We start from the raw sequence: 19,407 nt of genomic DNA, 5'->3' as shown, positions 1-19,407 counted from the left end.
CTTGTAAGGGCTCGCGCGCTCGCACTGTGTCATTCAATCGTGTTTGTAAGACACATGTACAGATCGGACGATTCCTTTTATTCCTGGGCAATTTACATATTTTGGCGGCTTCACAAAAGAAACCTTGTGTTGAATAAGTCAGATCATGATCTCACACTAGTCCTTGCTTACAAGAAGTTTTTTTGGAGGCTGTAACGTAGCCCAAAATTTGAAGTTTTCCTTTTGTGGGTGTAAAACAGAGCATAGGTTACTGGCAGGCAGCATGTACAACGGGTGTTAAACATGGGTATTAGCTCCTAAGCCAACATATTACCTTCCATGTTTGGGGATGTGAGGGCTGTCTGTTAGATGTCGTTTCATCTGGCAGGTGTAGAGGTACACCACTTTAGAAAAGAAGCGTTAAATCTCTTTCTTCATAGTAACGAGCTAAGTGAAGCATGTCACTTTATCGAAATGGATTGGTGGACTGCAAAGAAAATGCAGTAATTTTGTTTTCAGGGCTTTTCTTAGTACTCATTTTCTGACAAAATGCGGGGCTTTGTTAGTGTTGCAGACAGAGTTTTAAATATTTGGAAGGAAAAATTGCATCACTCGCAATATTTTAATGAGGCGGATTTGCTTAATTAAAGCCTAGAAGATGTAGGGAATGTGGACAGCTGAGGGATTAGCAATGTGTTACGAAGTTCTTCTTCCACCTACCAGTTGATTTGGGTTCAAAAGCCAAAAGTCAGTAATAAAACTTGTAGCCTTCATGTGGCTGTTTGCTGGCCTTAACCCTTGATGCTACCAATGACCAAAGCGTGGGTTCATTCTGTGTACTTTTAGGCGTGTAGTGGTTGTGCTGAAGCCTGGAATGTAGCTGCCCTGGGTGCCTGCAATTTAGCATGGGGGGAAAGGTGCTCATAAGGAGACAGGTCTGTCCACCTGAAGTGGGACTCGTCCCATAGAGGGGTGAAGGTCACCGGTGGGACTGTGTCTCCTGAAAGTGCAAGGTGCTCGCTTCATGGCTGCCAGCTGCTCACTGCTGGCAGTTGTGGTGGCGCTCATTCATGCCTCACCATATTTATTTATTTATTATTATTTTTACTTTTTAACATAGGATTGATTTTTGGAGTACCATCACCAGTCTGCTCCCTCTCTTTCACAAATTTGTGTGTTTGCTTGTGTCTTAAATAATGTTATTGGCTTAAATAATGTATCATTGCTGTTAGTCAAAGAAATGGCAGCATGTGATGGAGCTTCTGAATTTCTCTTATCAGCTACTTCTCCAGCCCCATCACTTTTTAATAAAGGATCCAATGTAAAACAGCCTCAAGGAAATGCCAAAGTGGGTTTTCTTTTCCTTCCTCTCCTTTGTTCTGTTCCTGTTCTGGGTATGCATGGTTACAGCTTTTGGGTTCATGATCACAAACTGTTGGGGTATTTTGTCTGGTTTTTAGCATTTGTGTTTCATTCAATGTATGAAATGAAAGAGATGTTGTACATAAATCCCTCTTCCCTGTTCATCTGCAGGACTTGTTGGTCACTGTGGGTGTGAGGCTTTATATACTGAATGAATCTGTCCTGTAGGTCAATGGGTATGTTCATGTAATTATAGGTTTTCATGACGTATGTACTAGAATAACATTTGTGTTATGCCAGAACTGCCATTTTTAATGTATTTTACCTTCCCAGCATAAATTTCTGCTCATATAGCTTCTGTGTGGTCTTTGGTACGTGGCGAATCCACCTGCAGTCATTTCAGCCTTTTGTTTTCTCTCCTTTCTCAGGTGTTTGCCTTCTGCCCCACTCCCCTTAAAGTTAAAGCTTAATTTCAACTTTAGTTTCTTGGTGAATGTCTTCAGCTTCATTAAACCTGCAGGACTTGGGAGCCTTTTCCATCTCCCAGGTCCATATTGTGGCCCAGCAGTGCCCGGACTGCACGTGCAGGGAGGGACCCATGTTTTGGTCCCCTTTGGGAAGGAGATCTGCCCTCCAGGTGGGGAGTGGTGGAGCTTCACACTGTTTGGAGGGAACAGGGGCCAAGCAGCAGGCAAACACCTCCCCTGGCTCTGTTGCCCCCAGAGATGCTGCTTTCCTTGGCATCAAATGCACACTGAGATTGAAATTAGAAAAGCTGTGCAACTTTTTGGCTTTCTGCGTAAGCCTGTTTTCTCTCCAGCATCTCTGTCTCCTGTTATTGTCTGAGCCCGGAGCTTTGCATAAAGGAAATAGTTCTAATTTCTTTCCTTCACACACAGACTTATTTTTCCTATCTGCTAGCAAGGGCTTGTTCTGATCACAAAAAAACCTGAGACTGGATGTAGAATTGTAGAGCAACAGGCATTTTTAGTGTGAATACTAGTAATGGAAGTAGGGTATTAAACCTTCCCTCTTTTATGAGAGCTCTGAAGATGTCAGTACAGGGCTAGCTTGTTGCATAACTTGTAAATAATTTAGGCTTGATGAGGACGGACAGTTGAATTGTATAGCTGGGATAAACATGCAATCTGAGCAGAAAACTCTTTTAAGTAATCGTGACCACCATCGAGGGAGTAGCATTGGAAATGGTTGAAGGCATTTGCCCTGAGGAGGTTTCTCTCTTGCTTGTCTTCGGAAAAGCCCATGGCATCCTGGGGTTTTACTGGGGGAGGTCAGCAGCGGTGCAGTCTCTGTGCCTTCGGCGCAGCTCATTCAGTGACCGGCAAAGGCACCGGGGGCACATCAAGGAAGAAAGAAAATATTGTCGTCAGAGTGATTGGCAGAGGAGGTGGTTTGGGGGGGAGACAACAGACAAGTATTGTCTTCATGTGGTTTTTTGGCTCCTTCCTGCCTGCACGTGATTCCGTCTCCTGTGCCTGCACAATGCTGCTACACAGGCTCCTTCGGGCAGTGCTGCGACCCTGCTTAAGAGCTGGCCCTCCCTCATGCTTTTTTGTCCAGTTAACTTAATTGTTGCTTTATGGCTGCGGCCTCAGCGATGGCACCATTGCGAACAATTTGGCTCATTTTCTCTCTTGTTTCAGATGGTGCCTTAGCATGCAGTAGAGAGGGTGCTGTGCCAAGGGGGGGGACAAAGCAGCCTCTGTCTTGCATGCATTGGGAAGTGTGTTTCTAACCTGCTTGATGAAATATTGCCACTGAAGGTAACCAAACGTGGTCATAAGGGTAGCCCTGTTCTCCCAGCCGGTTCTGACAAAAACTAAGATTTTTTTTTTTTTTTTTTTTTTTTGACCCTTGACAAAGCATCACAACCGCCTTCTGCGATCGCTCTGCCTGAGCAGAGCCTTGCTGGTCTGCTCTTCTGGCAGCAGGGCTCTGTGCCGGCGGCGGAACCGGCTCAGAGGCTGGTAGGCAGCTCTCCGTGACAAGAATGGGCTCCAGAAAGCTCACAAATGGTAAAGCCCATGAAGGGCTTTCTCTGCACAGACTGCATTAAGTGGACAAGGGGCAAAGTCTGAGAGGCACCCTCACAGTGATGGTGGGGTGATGCTCACCACCCATGCTGCTGCTTGCTGGATGTCCAGTGCTCCTTCAGTGTCACTGAGCGTGTGGTGTGACGGACACGTTTTCCTAAGGGCGAACAGTCTGCAGGCCTTTGAACAAGTGCGTATTTGGGAAGGACTTGAAGGACAGTAACAGAAAAATGAACATGCTGATGGCAAGGTGGGAAGAGTCTGCGGGTGGGTAAACGTTCTGTGAAAGAGAAACCTTGCATGTGAAGTGGGACAGGCACCACGAATGCTGGGGTTGAAAAGGTAACAGAGGGGAGAGACAGAAGGGAAATAAACTTGCATGAGGTCTTTAGCTTGAGGGTTACAAAGCTGAAAGGTTCTGTAAAAGACTCTCAGGAGAGACAGGATGTAATAAGAAACTTGAAGGCTCTCGTATGTTAAGATTTAGGAGGGACTGTATATGGACTTGTTAAATGTTTACTGCACATCTTGATTAAAGTCTTTTCTTTTAAACAGTTTAGGCTTTCCCTCCCAAGAAGCCCGTGTTTGGTGTTTTCTTTTAAGAGCTATTTTATATCATACTCCCAATTCTGACACTCTCTTGTGGCGTTGGAGAGGATCGCGTTTCTTCATGTTGCATGTTTTCTACACACTGTAAACTGCTCTGCTTTATACAAACTTCCTACCTTGGCAGGCGCTGGCAGGGACTTGCCCAGCACTCGGAGTCTCGTTGCTCTTGTGGTTAGGTTCCTCCCAAAATTACAATCTCCTTCCCAGCTTGGAGGCAGCACCACAGCTCCCGATTCAAATACCGCGCTGTGTGCCATACTGCCCTAACTCTTCTCGCCAAAACATCTCCCTCTGTGTGTGAGAACTTTATTAACAAGTGTGTATATTATGGATTCCAGCACCAGAAAAGGTCACCTATTGTGCTAGGCACTATTCAGACTTTCCCTGTCCTGGACGGATTCATCTCCGAATGGATGCTGGCCAGGTCTGGGATGCGGGGAGGAGGGAGGATGTGACACACAAGCAGAATTGTGGTTTGTAAAAGTTGGTGTCGTGATTTATCCAGGAAGATTTTTGTTTGCATTTGGTGCCTTTTAGGACTTTTAAAAATTTTGGTTTATGTGGGTGGAGAGCAGAAATGAAAAGTGAGAGGAAGTGGAAAGGAAAATAAACTGGGTTTCTTGTGGGCTTCTCCTGTTTTTCTTCAACTTGCCTGCTGGGGGGAGATGGTGAAGGAAAGGCTGAGTCGTCATGGTTCTGGTCCCTCTGAAGGCAAACCAGTTTCCTTTCCACCACTCCGTGCATCTATAGGTTTGCACTCCCTTTCCCCTCCCAGTGCCGGGCTGAGGCTGGTGCCTGCACCTCCACGGAGATCCCAACTGTCCCATCATTTAAAGATTCCCAAATCCCACAGGCTGGAGCTTGTGATCCCCAGCAGCGCAGCTTACTCTGAAACTCCAGGTACAACGTCTCCAGCCACCGTTCTCCAGTCTCTGCAGCTGCCTGCGTACAGGCAGGCAGAGTTTCATGGGCAGCATTGGGAAAGCAAAGGAAAGGGGACTTGGAGGCTTTGCTTTCCCCATACCCCCTTGCCTGTCTGTTTGGCTTTCCACTGTTGGGGAGTGGTATTAATTCTTAAAACATTCGGCTGTAGCTTAAAATGACTGGATGCCGTTTGTGCAGGGAGAGCTGAGATTTGTCACTGTCTCATTTCTTAAATCAGAAAGGAAAGTTACTGAAGGGACCAGTTTGTATTCCTCTGCAAACTGATTTAAGGCAGCATATAAATCATCTGGCGGGCTAGATAAACTTGCTCTTGCCTTCATTACGGAACATTGTCCTGTTTTATCTTCGGTAGGCTGTGTTTCCTCATTGACGTTTCCCCTCATCGTACTAGTAGGGTAAATAAAGTCCTCTGAAATTGTCCTGAGTTTCTCCTCCCTGACCTGTGCCATCCTTTGAGAGGGCAGAATCAACAGCCATAGCAAAGAGCAGTGGCCAGGCAGCTCTTCCACCCACAGGAGTGTGGATGGAAAGTCACCACTTACATGCTCTGGGATACTTCCTCGCGGTACCTTTAGGTGTTTGGGTTTTTTTTTTAATTCAGCTCCTGAAATAACTTCCTTGTGCTACAGAGCTTGGAAAACAGTGTTATTCCCCCTTTACTCCCCAAGGTGTGTTTCTCAGAGGCAGATTCTCATAGCCATCTCATACCAGTTGCAGCGCTGGGGCAGGTCGGGACTGTTATGCTTGGTCTCCTGAGGCACAGAGACAATGATGTTTAGGGAAGGATATAAAAACAAGGCAGGCATGGAGTGATTTTTCTTTTCCTTTGGTTACGTCCTCCCTGCTTCTGGCACTTCTAGAGCTGTAGTTCCCTTCTTCTGCCTCCCTACTGTGATGTCCAGCAAAGTGCTTCTGAATTCCTCATCTTCTAAGAATTTGTATAAATAAGCAGGATTTTCTTGCAATAATGATGGGGGGGATGGGGGTCGTGGTTACCTTTGGAAAATGTGTTGAAATTGCATAATTAAGCTGTCCAGATTAATATTCCTTCCATGGATCTGCTCTAGTAGCTTTTATTTGACTGGGAGTTACTCCAGTGCAACCATGGTCAGATACTTAAAGTGGTCAGATACTTAAGTCATCACAGTTTTGTAAATGGTGAATGTAATGAAAATAACAAGTCATTGATTTGCTGTCTGTGTGCAAAAAAAATAAAAATCTGTTATTTAGAGTGCAATGATGAATGGAAGAGCAGGCAGTGTGGAGATCTTGTGCTACAGCTATAAGCAAGCTGATCAGGTTGTCGCTAGGTGGCATGCTGAGAGGTAACATGCCTGGTTTTATTTTTAATGTGCTAATTCAAATAGTTAGAAATTACCTTAGTATACATAGGTGAATTTCTGTGCAGGCATCGTATGCAGTTTTTAATCTTACAGGCAAAGTCGTTTTGATAAAACAGCGTTGCAGTTAGACATCCCTAGAGATGCTGACATGTCCATTTAATCTCTGAAGGGAAATGCGTGGAAAGGGAGAGGAAAGCCGCTCCAAGCTTGATTTAACCACGTGAGTCTTGCAAAAGTATAGCTTACTGCAAAAATTACTGGTAATCAGACATGCTGTCACAAACAGACAGCGAATGTATAAGTGTAAAACACTTACACCAGCCCCATCACAGGCCAGACAAAGAAGGTTTCAGTGGGAGTTTGTATCCATAGATAATGGCTTAAAGTGGTAATTGATGCCAGCTGCATAAAATCACTAGGAAGGGCTCACCAGCTGCCTCTCTCCTCCAAGAAAAAAGGATGTACTTTTGTATTCCTTCATGAGAATGACAGTCTCTCGCCTCAGTCGGTTTTAATTTTCCCCTTTTGTGATCCTGGTGCCTCTGCAAATGGTGGGACTGTTTGTGGCAGGGGTGCAGCACGTGTGTTGTCGGGAGGAGGTGAGGGACCTTCTGTCCAAATCCCAGGACGGCCACCGAAACACCTCCCTCTGCACAAGAGGATCTCTGCTGCAGGCTGCAGCTTGCCCTCCCTGCCACGCATGTGTCCGTGCGGAGACCTGTGCGGAAACGGTCTTATCCGGTGAGATTTTTGGGTGGGATTCATCTCGCCCTGATGTGAGACATCTGCAAGATTGGTGGCTGGATCTTGGCTAATGACCTCATCCTCCTTTTGTAGTTAGTGGGGAGAAGTAAACACCGGTAGGGTGCACATTGTTTGTCCTCTTTCGGATGTCCACATTGGGATGAAATCAACTTTACCCTGGAAAAAAAGGTTCCTGAATCTGGAACAGAACAATTTTGGTCTGGCCACCTATTTTAAAATTTTTTTTATTTTTTTAATTATCTTACACCAACTGCTGTACTGCAGTGATACTGCAGCCTTCTCTGTGCTGATTAATCCTCATGATAGTTCCTGTCGCCACAAAGTCTTCAGGACTCAGTGCCAGGGATTTATCGATCCACACTAAGTAAGTGGAGTCCTCCAAAGCCTGGCAGGAATTACTGAATACATTTGTTTTTGTAGGCTGGAATTTGGACTGGATGGAACCGTAGGTGAGACACCATCCTTGTTGTGAACAAATGCTCAATGACGGCTGAAATAGGAGTTTAGGACCATTATTAGCCTTAGTTAAGCGAGATGCTTGGGGGTGCTGTAGGCTGTTGAGCAGGTGCTTTGACGCAGCCACGAGGAAGAACTGAAAGAGCAGTAACTGCCTGCAGCCTGCTGGGTCTGTGTGCACCTTTTTTTGTAGTTGTTTGTTCTTTGTTTGTTTGTTTGGTTTTTTTTTAATTATTTTTGTGGTGGGTTTTTTAAAATTTATTTTATTTTTCAGAAATAGATCCTGTCTAAGCATTGTCATGTTGGCCGTTGTTAAAATAGATAAGCGTGAACAACCTTTAGGACATCCTGCCCATTGTATCGTAAAAGCTATTGTGCTCATGTGCTGAGGGTAGGAAATAATTTTCGTAGACAAAGTCAGTACAAAACAGCAGATTAATCCAATTACAGGTATTAACCTATCAGCAATTAAGTCCCAAACCATTACGTTTAACAACGCTGCTACTACAGGTTTTTTTGCCTAAACTCGAAGTTCAGTGTGGTAGTTTCTAGTACAAACATGTATTCTATTTTTTTTTTTTTTTTTTTTTTTGCATATGGTCTAAATAAAAAAAATCGCACAACAGCAAGGACAAGAGAAGCAGCTGAGGAAGTACTGAGTTAGCTTTTGGCTCAAAAAGCTGTTCTGATAACGCTTTCTCCCAAGGCTGCTGTTCACTGGGAACTTTGATTTACAAGATTATTTTACTGTTTTATTCAGTGTTCCAGAAATACGAAGTATTTTACTTTAAAGATGCGTCATGAGAAGATTTAAGAATAGTTTATCCCTGGTGCATTTTTGGAATTCTCTCATAATAGTTTACGAGTAAGCACTGCATCCCAGTATTAGTGTATTTGAAATAATTGTTTGCTTTGTAGCATCGTGTGGTTTCTTTCGCTAAAGCCATGCGTACCAGTGTGTATAAATAGTTAACATGTACTTAGTATTAACATCTGCATATGTCGTGAATAGGATATTTGATTGCTAGTGTGGTACAAATTGCAAGGAAGTTTAAGGCTTAAAATTTTCTCATGTAATCAGCTTTGACATTACAGGATAATCAAAATACGTGCTACCGTTTCCATCAGCCAGCCACCCTAGGGAACAGAGGTTTCGGTTTCTTCCTGGAATCAATTTAAGGTAGACAATTTCCCCCCAGATATATAAAGCTAGAAAATTGCAAAGCGAATAAAGATTGTGCCTAAAGGGGTAAACCGCTGTCTTTTCATTTGTTGCCTTGAGAGGTGGTAGATGAGGGCTCCCACTCTCTGGGTATGGTAAGAGAGAGCTGGGGCTGGGGTGGTGTCTGCTCCTCCTTCTTCTTCTGTATCTGCTGGCTGCCTGCTCAGACATCACCTCAAAGCGTGCGTGGATCCTTTCGTGCAACGCGTCCCACTGTCACATCAAAAGCGAATTGTGGGTGGTTTTAAGGGAGTTGTTGCATAGTGTTAGCTATTTCAGCTCTTTGAAGGGATGACCTCCCTTCACCTGAGCTGCTCTCTGCTTGGCACCTCGCTCAGGCGGGGGGAGCTGGGGGAAATCCTTCTTCTGCCTTTGTGTCCCAGCATCCTGTTTACTGCCTGGGCTCCCGGTTCTCTCTTTCTGATGCACTTGCTCTTCCTCCACAGAGGCAGATGGAGGAGGAGAAGGAAACTTGTGCACGAGGCAAACGCCTTGTCTGCGCAGCGAAGGGGAATTCCTGATCTCCACCTCTTGGCTTTCCTGCACCAGCCCAGTGCCGGCACCGAGGTGGAACCCCGTCACCATGGGGGGACCCACCTCCGAGGGCCTGCTTCGGCAGCTGGCTTCATTGATCCACTGCCTGGCATTTAAATATAACTGGTTGCGATTTTCAAAATTAAAGGGAAAAAAAAATGAGGAAGGTGGAAATAATACTCTATATCGTAAATTCACAGAATTTTCTGGTTTTCTAGCTCTCTGGGTTATGTAGAATAAAAGCCTGCTAGCTATGTATTTGCTTAAGGTATTACAAGCACAGGGTTTTTAAACAGATCCTGTCCTGCTCCATCATTGGATGGAGTCCAGCGTATCCTCCATTTGCTTTTTTGCGCTACTGAAAACTTGACAAAGTAAAGGTCTGTTTTAGACCATCCTAATAAACAGGATTTTGATGACATGAACGTAGGATGTGTTTACTAAGCAATGATGCTGGTATAAATTGAACTTTTGAAAAATCTACTTGTGTGAAAGAAGAGCGGAAATAAATAATGCAAGTGGTGTATTAAACATATGGGGTTTTGTGTTTTTTCCAAAGGACGAAGAAGAAGAAATCAAACTGGAGATTAATATGCTAAAGAAATATTCTCATCATAGAAACATTGCAACTTATTATGGTGCTTTCATTAAGAAAAGTCCTCCAGGACATGACGACCAACTGTGGGTAAGCAGATATTTCTCAAGCATGTTCATAAGTCTTTCCCTTTTGGATATAGTTTGAGGATGACAGAAATATCACCTTGTGGAAAGACAAGCTAATAGAATTTGGTGCTTGCCTGAACAGATAGATAAGTGAATCACGTAGGCTCATCACGCATCCTTAAGAGGATGGCTGAACCAAGGTTTGCTATTAGCAATGGATTTGCTCTTTAAGTAACTTTTTTTTCCCCATTTCCCAGATGGATAGTAACAAGTTTCATGGGAACAAGGCAGATGAGCTGAGCAGTAAGAATGTGTGGCTGAAAAAAGAAAGCTGCACTTGAGAATTGTACCCATTGCATTTCTCATCCCACCTCATCTACACCCTCTAGAGGACTGAAGTTTGGATTTGAAATGGCAGGGTACAGACATCAGTACATGTTCTTCCATAAATACATGGGAGTTAAAAGAATAAGATGTATTGCAATGGTGTGATCAATTTGATTCCTTCAGCATTGGATGTGCTCTTACTCCTGTTGCTGCTAATGCATTTTGCATAGCTGAGCAAATCCAGATTCCCAGCATTAAATTACAGTGATTAAATCAGTCCTTGAAAATGTGGTAACTAATGTGAGACATATTCCATATATGTCTGACACACATTGGAGACATTTGGTTTGAATCCATTTTCCAGGCAGAGATGTAAAATAAATGATATTCTCTGCTTCACAAGGGTTTCCCAAATAAAAGTTGCAACCTGATTATTTTGCTTCGCTAGACAGCTGGGAACTGTGTTTAATGTCGGTTGTATGCTGATATTTGTTTTTCAGCTTGTTATGGAGTTTTGTGGAGCAGGCTCTATCACAGACCTTGTTAAGAATACGAAAGGGAATACTCTGAAAGAAGACTGGATAGCATATATCTCCAGAGAGATTCTCCGGGTAAGGAAAATAGTCTGCTCCACATGAAAACACAGGAACAGTCTTATAGAGATGTAGCCTAGCTTGAGGTTCTGCAAGAAGCTGTTTCTGATCAATCCCGTTAGCCATGTCATCGCTTGGAGAGTGCGTGGGAGCAGATAGATGTCTGCTTCACATCATTTAACTCAGTGTGAGTTGTACTGTATTGTAACAGCAGCCTTGCAGAAAACAGCAATTTTCAGTCATGAGAAGCCAGCAGAAGAGCCGGTGACCTTACCAATTGTAGAAGCTGTGAAACAGTGCCCATAAGACACTGTTTTTGCGAAGCCTTGAGGTTCTAACAGTGTCGTAGCCCCACAGGGTATGGAGTGGGCTTTTCTGAATGTGCTTGCAGTCGTCTTTCTCTGCTCCTAATCAAGTCTATGGAAGAAGGGAGCTGTTGGCTCAGGCCGGCAGTCAGGACTTCTGTGCTGCGATGTACTTGCATATTGTATGGTCCTGCAGCTTGTCTAGAGCAAAGCAGCTACGTCGTATGTGGCTGCGTGCTGCGGAGTGCGAGCAGACGGCGCTGCAAAAGTTTCTCAGGAAGAGGGATGCTGCTTACCAGTTTTTCTAAAACTGAAGCTTTAACTAATTACTCTTCATACTTAATTTCCAGTTGGTACAGTTTAAGTACTTTTTGAATTGGCATTTGTTTGCTGCGCTAAGTAAATCTGGTATGGTTTTCCTCGTGCTTCTTTGTAAAACAAATTGCCTCCTACCCATACCACTACACAGTATGTTTGTTCAATTGCCTCATCATAAATGAAGTTCTGAAGGGCTTTATGTTAAAGGAAACCACCACTGGCTCTTGCATAAATCAGTGCTGCTGTTGTCTGTGTTACACATTTGCTCCGCCTTGGCAATTTTTAAGATGGTGAGGGAGGGAGATGTACGATTGTGGTCTCTTGCTCTAATTCCAAATGCTAGGAGAGAGTCTGGCTGCTGGCGTTTGAGCTGGCACATTTTAAGTTGTTTACAAGGGAGAAGAAAAAAAGTTGAATACCTACTGATGGTTTTATTTCAAATAAAACGGATAGCATGCTTTAATATGGGGGAAACTAACTTGTGCAGGACCGATCTTATGCTTGATTTGAGAACTGTGTGACCTTGGAGGTATTGCATGCTATGTGGCATTCATCCTGAGTTCTCCTTAGGTAAAGCAATCATGCTCACTGAGAAAACGAAAAAGTGATTTACCTTAGAAAAGAGTTAGGTGAAAGCTATTTTCTCATTCCTGTGAGAGATTTGCAAAAGGAGCCTTAATTGCTTGCTAGCAGGAACTGGAATATCTGGAAAAAAGGAATGCTAAACTCGCATTGCTATGAGGTGTTGCAAAACCTGATTCGATACTGAGTTTGTCAGAAACTGAGGAGAGAGGTTGTGTAACAGAAAGTTAAAATGAGACGAAGTGCCAAAGTTTGGTGCAGGTGGAGACAAAAGGTGAGGGTCCTTGTGTGGTTGGAGTGGCCTGGGGACAGCAGGAGAATGGAGGAGTGCCCCTCTGTCTCCTCCCAGCCCTTCCCAAACCCAAATGTGTTTTTCAACTAAGGTTAGGTGGTTCTCTGCAGAGAACAGACGATTATCTCTCTGGCTGGGTCGGCGTAGCAGAAGGCTTTAAAAAGTATCCTGTGTGAAGCTGTGGAAAAGCCTTTATTCCTGTGAAAAATAAGAGCACACTTAGCATCAGCAGCCAGCGAAGGGTCTCGGGGACATCAGCCGCTCACTTGATGCGCTTGTGACATGTGTGGGGAGGAGCTGGGGATGGTGGTTTTTTTGTCACGCTTATTAACTGTTTTAAAAAAAAAAAAAGAAAATGGCCCAATGGTTATGTAGGCAAACTGGTAAATGATCATTTAATGAAGAACATGTGTTAGGAAATTTTTCTCTACAGCAACCACTACTCTCTTAACCTCTTGCAGCTGTAAAGGTTCTATTTCTTTATTTTTCATAAAACATTAAAAGCCTATGAGGGCAACACGAACAGGCAAGGCAATCCCACCGGAGACTACAATTTTCCGAGCAGAGAGCTGAGAAGAAACCAAAATACAGGCAGTTGCTAAGAGGGTTGCCTGTTGTTCTCCCAATTACATTAGAGAGTAAAATGCAACATATGTCTTCCTCAGCCCTCCCTCCACCTCCACATGGCTAACGCTTTGGGGCATGCATCCAGGTGCTGTCTCAACAAAAAGCACCGTATGCCAGGAGGTTTTGTTTCCTTTGGAAAGTATAATGCTCATGCCTTTTTTCTTTTTTTTTTTTTTTTCTTTCTTTTGCATGTTTTTTTTTTTTTTTTTTCCTGAGGAACAATTATCTGGCTTCATATTTATGGAGGCTAGAGAAGAGAACTGCAGCTTTGTAGCAGAGCTTTTGTCTGTCGTCAGTCGTCCCTCGCCATCACCCTCCCACCTCCTTGGGGGTGCATGCGTGCATGCTGGTGCTGCCTCTTTTTTCCCTCCACCCTCCTTCGCCGGACAAAATTCTGGGTGACCCTGTGTGTGTGTGTCAGATGCCAGTGACGTACACTTGACACTTGATGTCATTTATGGTGTCACTGCACGGAGACTGTCTGGGAGCTTCCTTCATGTGCCAGCCGAGAGGCGTTTGCACAGTGCAGATGTTGGGCTGTATTTAGGTGGCAGGGTGTGTGTCACCTGGGGCCTGTGTACCTGCTCCATGCCCAAAAGCTGTGCGCGGGCGGTGTGGTGATACAAGGCTCCCGTGGGTAATGGGACCAAGAGCCTGAGACCCAGTGGGATGGGCGGTGGGGGCGCTGGGTACGGGTAGGCTGTTGCTAAGCTATGAGCCTGAATGTCCTCTCCTTCCTCTCCTTAACGCAGGGGTTGGCACATCTTCATGCCCATCATGTGATTCACAGGGATATCAAAGGGCAAAACGTGTTGTTAACAGAGAATGCAGAAGTGAAACTCGGTAAGTAGGCGCGTGTGTCCACTTCCACATTTGTTCAGCCTTTGTTTTCCAATGTTCCCAAACTGATTTTATCCTCTAAGAGCCCTGCAACATGTTGTGGAGCATGTGCGCTCTGTCACTGCTCCCGCATGAATCACGGCCCTGCACGTATTTCCTCTTCCTTTGGGAGGATGGCATGCATTCTGTTAGAAGATGTTGGCTTTCATGCCGGAATCGGTAAGGGGACCGTTTTGTGCCCCCCACCGAGCCATGCGTGACTTGGGTTGTTTCTGGTTCCCTTTATTCTGGGCTCGGGAAGTCACTCTTCTATTTGGCTTTAATTAAAATAGCACCTGCTGTGCAGGTTCTGGACACAAAAATACGATCTGGACGGCACGCTCGAGGGAGCTGTGGCATCAAGTTCAAAATGCAGCTCCGGCTCTGGCATGCCTGCTGAAAACCGTGCTCATCCCTGGCCTCTTCTTTCCCTTCCAAGTGGACGAACTCTTTTTCCTTCTCTCTAATCTGTATCTTCCAGTTACTGCACGCTTTAACCTTCTGTGTTTGTATCACGCTACATTCGCCACCTTTTTTTGGTTAAATATAGAGCCATACTGAAGCCCTCCCACCCAGCCCACATCCCTTCTGTTTTGCATTACACCTTCCTGCAGCACGAGGCATGGGAAGATGTCTCGGCTGCTGGAGGAGGAAGCTCTTGGGAGAGCTTTCCTCCTTTTGGTCCAAAGTAGAGCACGGTCAATCCCAAACCGTTGGTCCCACCGAGCTCATCTACACCAGTTTGTAGGTGTCACTCAGATGATGGATGCAGTGAAGCTGACACAGGCCCTCCTAGAGCAGATGCAGTTGCTGGTACAGAAAGGCATATATCCCTGTTTTCGTGAGCGGGAGAACTGAGGGGAGGACAACACCCCTGTAACGTAATTGCCCGGTGATGAAATGGGCATCTCTTTTGCAACCCGTGTGCGTATGTGCTCAAAGTTGGCACCTCTGGAATAATCCACGTCTTTTGCTCCTATCGATGCGTCTGCTTTGTGCAGAGAGTGCAGAGAGCAATTCACTGAGCCACAGATGATTTTTGCTGTTCAATTTTAGAGCAGAAAAGGTGGACAGCTGCAAAGGAGACATGTTTATGCGTGTGGTTTTCCCATAGCATAAGAGGTACCTCTGGGAAGCAGCTCCCCCTCTATAGGCAAAGGTGCTTGGTTTCAGCAGTTGGGAAGAGAATGGCCCTTCCTCAGCCTCCCAGGCAGTATTTTTGCAGCTGTAAGCTCCCTCCTTACAGGCAGGCCGGTGAGAGGTGCAGGAGAGGTGGTCGTACACTGCCGTGTCTCTTTACACTTGTGGCCCAAGCACATGTGAACCGCAAGGGCTCGGCTGCCTCAGTATTAGTCATTATATTTCTCCTTAGCGTGGTCCTCCCATGTGGAATGTCCACAGGGTTTTAGTTCCAAATCACCTTACAGAAGTAAGCACTGCATTATTTTTCCCCTCTTATTTTATTTTACTTTTTTCCCACCCGCAGTGGATTTTGGTGTGAGCGCTCAGCTGGACAGGACAGTTGGCAGGAGAAACACTTTTATTGGAACTCCGTACTGGATGGCTCCAGAAGTTATTGCCTGTGATGAAAATCCAGATGCTACGTATGATTACAGAGTAAGAGAGTCTTGTTCACAGAATAAAAACACCCCAACATACAAAAACCCTGCACTTGCAGTATGAACATCCATGAACAACGGCAGTTTTTGAGACTTCTTATGCTTTGTAGGAGTAATATTATTTTGTGTAGGTATATTCTTATTATAGGAGTACAAGATATGGGTCACTGCCAAATTGTGACCTTCAACAGGTGCTGTTACTTGTATTGTTGTAGCTTCGAGGCATAAGGAGTAGGACTTCGGTGTGCTGTATGTGCTCAGAGAAAGCAAAGAGTTTAACTGGAAATGCTTGTGTTCTCAATTTGTATAATGATTGTACTTTAAATTGTGTTAAACTATGTCCCAGTTATTGTAGTAACCCAGAACAATGCATTTTAGGTGTTGCCTTAAATGAAACCACCGTCTGGAGAGCCAGTGAAGTACAGAACGAGCTCTTTAAACCGTGTCTGTTCCTGATTTCAAGATACATATACGTGTTGAGAAAAATTTTTCCATCGCAACATTTCTCAACAAAGACAATTTTTTACATAGTTTGCTGCAAACCAAAGATTTAATTACTGCAAAACTATAATTGGCTTGATGATATTTGCGCTACACTTAAGAATATTACTTATGTGTATTTAAAGTTAAATTTCTCTAGTGAAAGCATCACTCTCTAGTGAAATTTCTAGTCTAATCTTAGTTCTTCTCAGGTTGCTTTAATGAAAGCACAAGGAAATTAAAAAGACAATAACGCTTTTTAAAAAATCTTCACTTAGACTAATGCAGTTGTTCCAACTTTTAACGAAGAAGGGCAATGAAGATATCAGAAAGCCTGTGATTAAAGCCGTACAATGAATTTTAGAGCTGAATATAAATTATATCAATTTGCTGAGATTGATAGTGGTGTTAGCTAGCAGTATGTTTGTGTATGTGTAAATCTATATAAAAAACCCCAGATTATTTGAATTGGTGTTTTTGTACCTTTTGACTAAGTAAGATGGATCAGATTGATCCTATTTCTCTTGATCGAATCACTTTTTACATCTTGGTAATAGCTTTTTACATACATCTCATTTTACCAAAGATAATGCTTTATATCTTTGCAGATGGAGTTATTAGGAAGGAAGGGTGGCTATTAAATGATCTAATAAAGGAGAAAAACTCTGCAATATCTGTTAATGTGGTAGTGATGTGAAAAATAACTCCTCTTGCCTCTGAAAACACCTGTTTATTGATCCTGGTGGAGCCTGGAGGGCTCTCTCCCCCAAAAAATGAAAGGTTGAAAGATTTTGTCAGATCATGAGGCTGTGCAGTTTAGCTTAAATGGCTGGATTGGACCAAGAGAAGAAGAGACAATCATTAGAAATGCTTCTCTGCTTGTAGCACAAGAGGAGCTTGTTTGCTCATTGGTTTTGACTGATTTTTTTAAGAAGTCATAATTCTGACAAGCAGTGAAGACTGCTTTGCTGAAGAACAGCTCTCTTTCAGCAGCCTCCTCCAGCGTTTTGCCCCATAAACTGCGGCAGTCTCTGGAGTTGGTTCCTCTCCAGGACTCTTCCAGCTCTTGCCTGTGTGTGACCCTCCTGGCTCTCCCCCAGGCTCTCCGTCGGCAGGGGCACTGGCCAGAGGTGGTACCTCGAAAGGCTCCCACTGAAGGACTCTTGTTCTGTAACATTTCAAACAAAGCTGAGGTGATAAGGGAAGGAAGGTTTGCTTTGGCTCCAAGCAACATGTCCAACAGAGGCTTCTTGCAAGTTTATCAGTGATGGCTATTCTCCTAGATAAAACTATTATTTGACTATTGGGAATAGATGAACGTTCAGGACTAGGCGTATTCCAGTAATCTGTATTTGTTTGCTTATTTTCTGGTTTAGACACTGAAAAAGACCTGCCAGGTTTGGGTTTTTTTTACCCTGCAGTCTTCATATCTCCATCTTTTGTTTGGGGAAATGCATACCGTGTTTTCTGTGAATGTACCATAGGGAAATGTTTGGTCCTTTGTAAACAAGGATTGAAAATTCTGTTGTTTCATAGACTTAGCTTTGGGGCCAAGGTATTTTTCATTGTCCTAATGTGAATATATTTTTATGTGTTATTAGAACGGGTCATTCGCATAATCTGTATGAATATGTGTGTGCATTTGTGTAGATATATGTATTATATGACAAGTAGGATTTTATGATGCTGTTACCAAAAAAAAAAAGTAGCTTATATTGTTCAAATAGCTTTGGTATTTGGTTTCAGTCTCACCTACAGGGCCTCTGTAAATAGTACTGTCTTACTGTCTGAATGGGTAAATCCACCTACTAACATATGGTCTCTCTCTTTTTATGCAGAGTGACCTTTGGTCATGCGGCATTACAGCCATAGAGATGGCAGAAGGAGCTCCCCGTAAGTGATACATATGCTTCTCCAATGGGCTGATTAAGACTGAAATGTATACTTGGGAGATGCTGGTTGTAATCCAAGCCTAGTTTTGAGGTTTCGGAAAGTATCCTCATGTTATTTCTGTTCTCTTTGGTTTTGCCTGCCCTATAAATATAAAATCCCATAAATAGCAATGCTTTTGATAAAGATAGGATTGTGTTTAAGGACTACAGTGCAGACTGCAGTAATTTAATTTCTATAGCAGGAATATTTGGAAGCTAATTGAGTGTCAGACTTCCTTCCTGTGGGTAGTATATTGTGTTTTGGAGTTGTGTCCCAATTTGTATATGGTCTGGCCTGGGATGCTGAAACTTCAACTGGGGAAAGGGGCAGTAGGGCCTCGAGAAAACCGACCTTAATGAAAAAAGCATCTGTAGCAATTGTTTCTGCATTGGCTTTCCGTCGGTCTGGGTAATGCTAATATCGCTTCTCCTTTTGTTTCCACTCATCAGTGGGTGGTGTTGGTCTTCCTTAGCAGTGAGATGACTTAAACTGTAAATCTGTCTTCAACACAAAGTATTGAACCTACTGCTCCCTGCTTGAGAATACTTAATCAGTTGACATGGGTATTTTTGAGAGAGAAACCTGGAAACCAAAAATGCACAACTCTTTATACCTTATTTTCCCCTCACATAGTTATTCTTTCTGAATATCAGAGCAGACAGCAGCTACATGTGAGGAGGACAGAAGGATTTAAAAATAAAAGTAATTAGGCATGATGCTTTGGTAATTTTTATGAAAGTCCTTATTGAACTAGCAAAGATTCTTACCCTCACCCCCAACTGGAGCTCTGTATTTGACAAATAACAGCCTAAGGTACCTAAAAGTGAGTGAGTTAATTTTTTTTACGCATAAACAACCACCATGCCACAGTCCAGCTTGAAACCTCTGTTTTTGACATAATCATGTTGAAATAAAGTATTGATATTTTCCTAGCTAAAATATGGTCATTTCATTATAGCCACTGCCTGATTTTTTTTTTGTTGTTAATGTAAAATTTATAAAACAAATCACAACACTTTTGTTATGATTCATGTTTTGGGAGGTCTTATGGTTTGTTGTTTTTGTTGTTTTTTTTTTTTTTTTTTTTTTTCTTCCTAATTGCACGTTTGCATGCATGCCCGTGTGAGAGCTGCTCCCAGGACACCTCAGCCAGCGCTTTATTAGCAGCGTTTGAGCTACTACTTGACCTCCTTTTTGCCGTACCTTTTTGTTCAGTGCATTGGGTTGCCTGGATGGCTTTCAATTAGAAGCTGTGTCTGTGGGTTTTGTAAGCCTGCAATTGGGCAATAATATTTTTTAATTTCCAAACCGAAGCAGAGCTTGGCCCCTATTTGTGTAAAAGCACAGGAGGGGCATTTGAGAAGTAAGCAAAGATCCAGTGTAAATGCTGCACAGCTCTTGCCTTGGTCTGTCCTCTGGCATGTGGGCTCTGCCTCCGCCTCCAGTGGCGCCTGAAGAGTCCGACTCTGAGCTTGGTGGTCTGATGGGATCCACAGGCATCCAAGGGGCTTCTCTGCCAAG

The 19,407-nt window shown here is 43.7% G+C and overlaps 1 protein-coding gene across 9 annotated transcripts in view; it reads left to right on the top strand.

Annotated features, from left to right (window-relative positions):
- Window positions 1–19,407, top strand: part of MAP4K4 (mitogen-activated protein kinase kinase kinase kinase 4) — a 167,045-nt gene that overhangs the window by 96,066 nt on the left and 51,572 nt on the right. For all 9 annotated transcript variants that reach the window (XM_054181590.1, XM_054221923.1, XM_054180741.1 and 6 more), the window contains exons 4-8: window positions 9,829–9,954; window positions 10,760–10,870; window positions 13,729–13,819; window positions 15,342–15,472; window positions 17,793–17,847. In XM_054181590.1, coding sequence (XP_054037565.1) covers window positions 9,829–9,954; window positions 10,760–10,870; window positions 13,729–13,819; window positions 15,342–15,472; window positions 17,793–17,847 — 514 coding nt within the window. The remainder of the gene's footprint in view (window positions 1–9,828; window positions 9,955–10,759; window positions 10,871–13,728; window positions 13,820–15,341; window positions 15,473–17,792; window positions 17,848–19,407) is intronic.

Source organism: Rissa tridactyla, chromosome 1 (genome assembly GCF_028500815.1).
Source record: "Rissa tridactyla isolate bRisTri1 chromosome 1, bRisTri1.patW.cur.20221130, whole genome shotgun sequence".
In the NCBI taxonomy this organism is placed as follows: domain Eukaryota; kingdom Metazoa; phylum Chordata; class Aves; order Charadriiformes; family Laridae; genus Rissa; species Rissa tridactyla.
The sequence above is the reverse complement of the archived record's forward strand: the minus strand, read 5'-3'. Positions and strand labels throughout refer to the sequence as shown.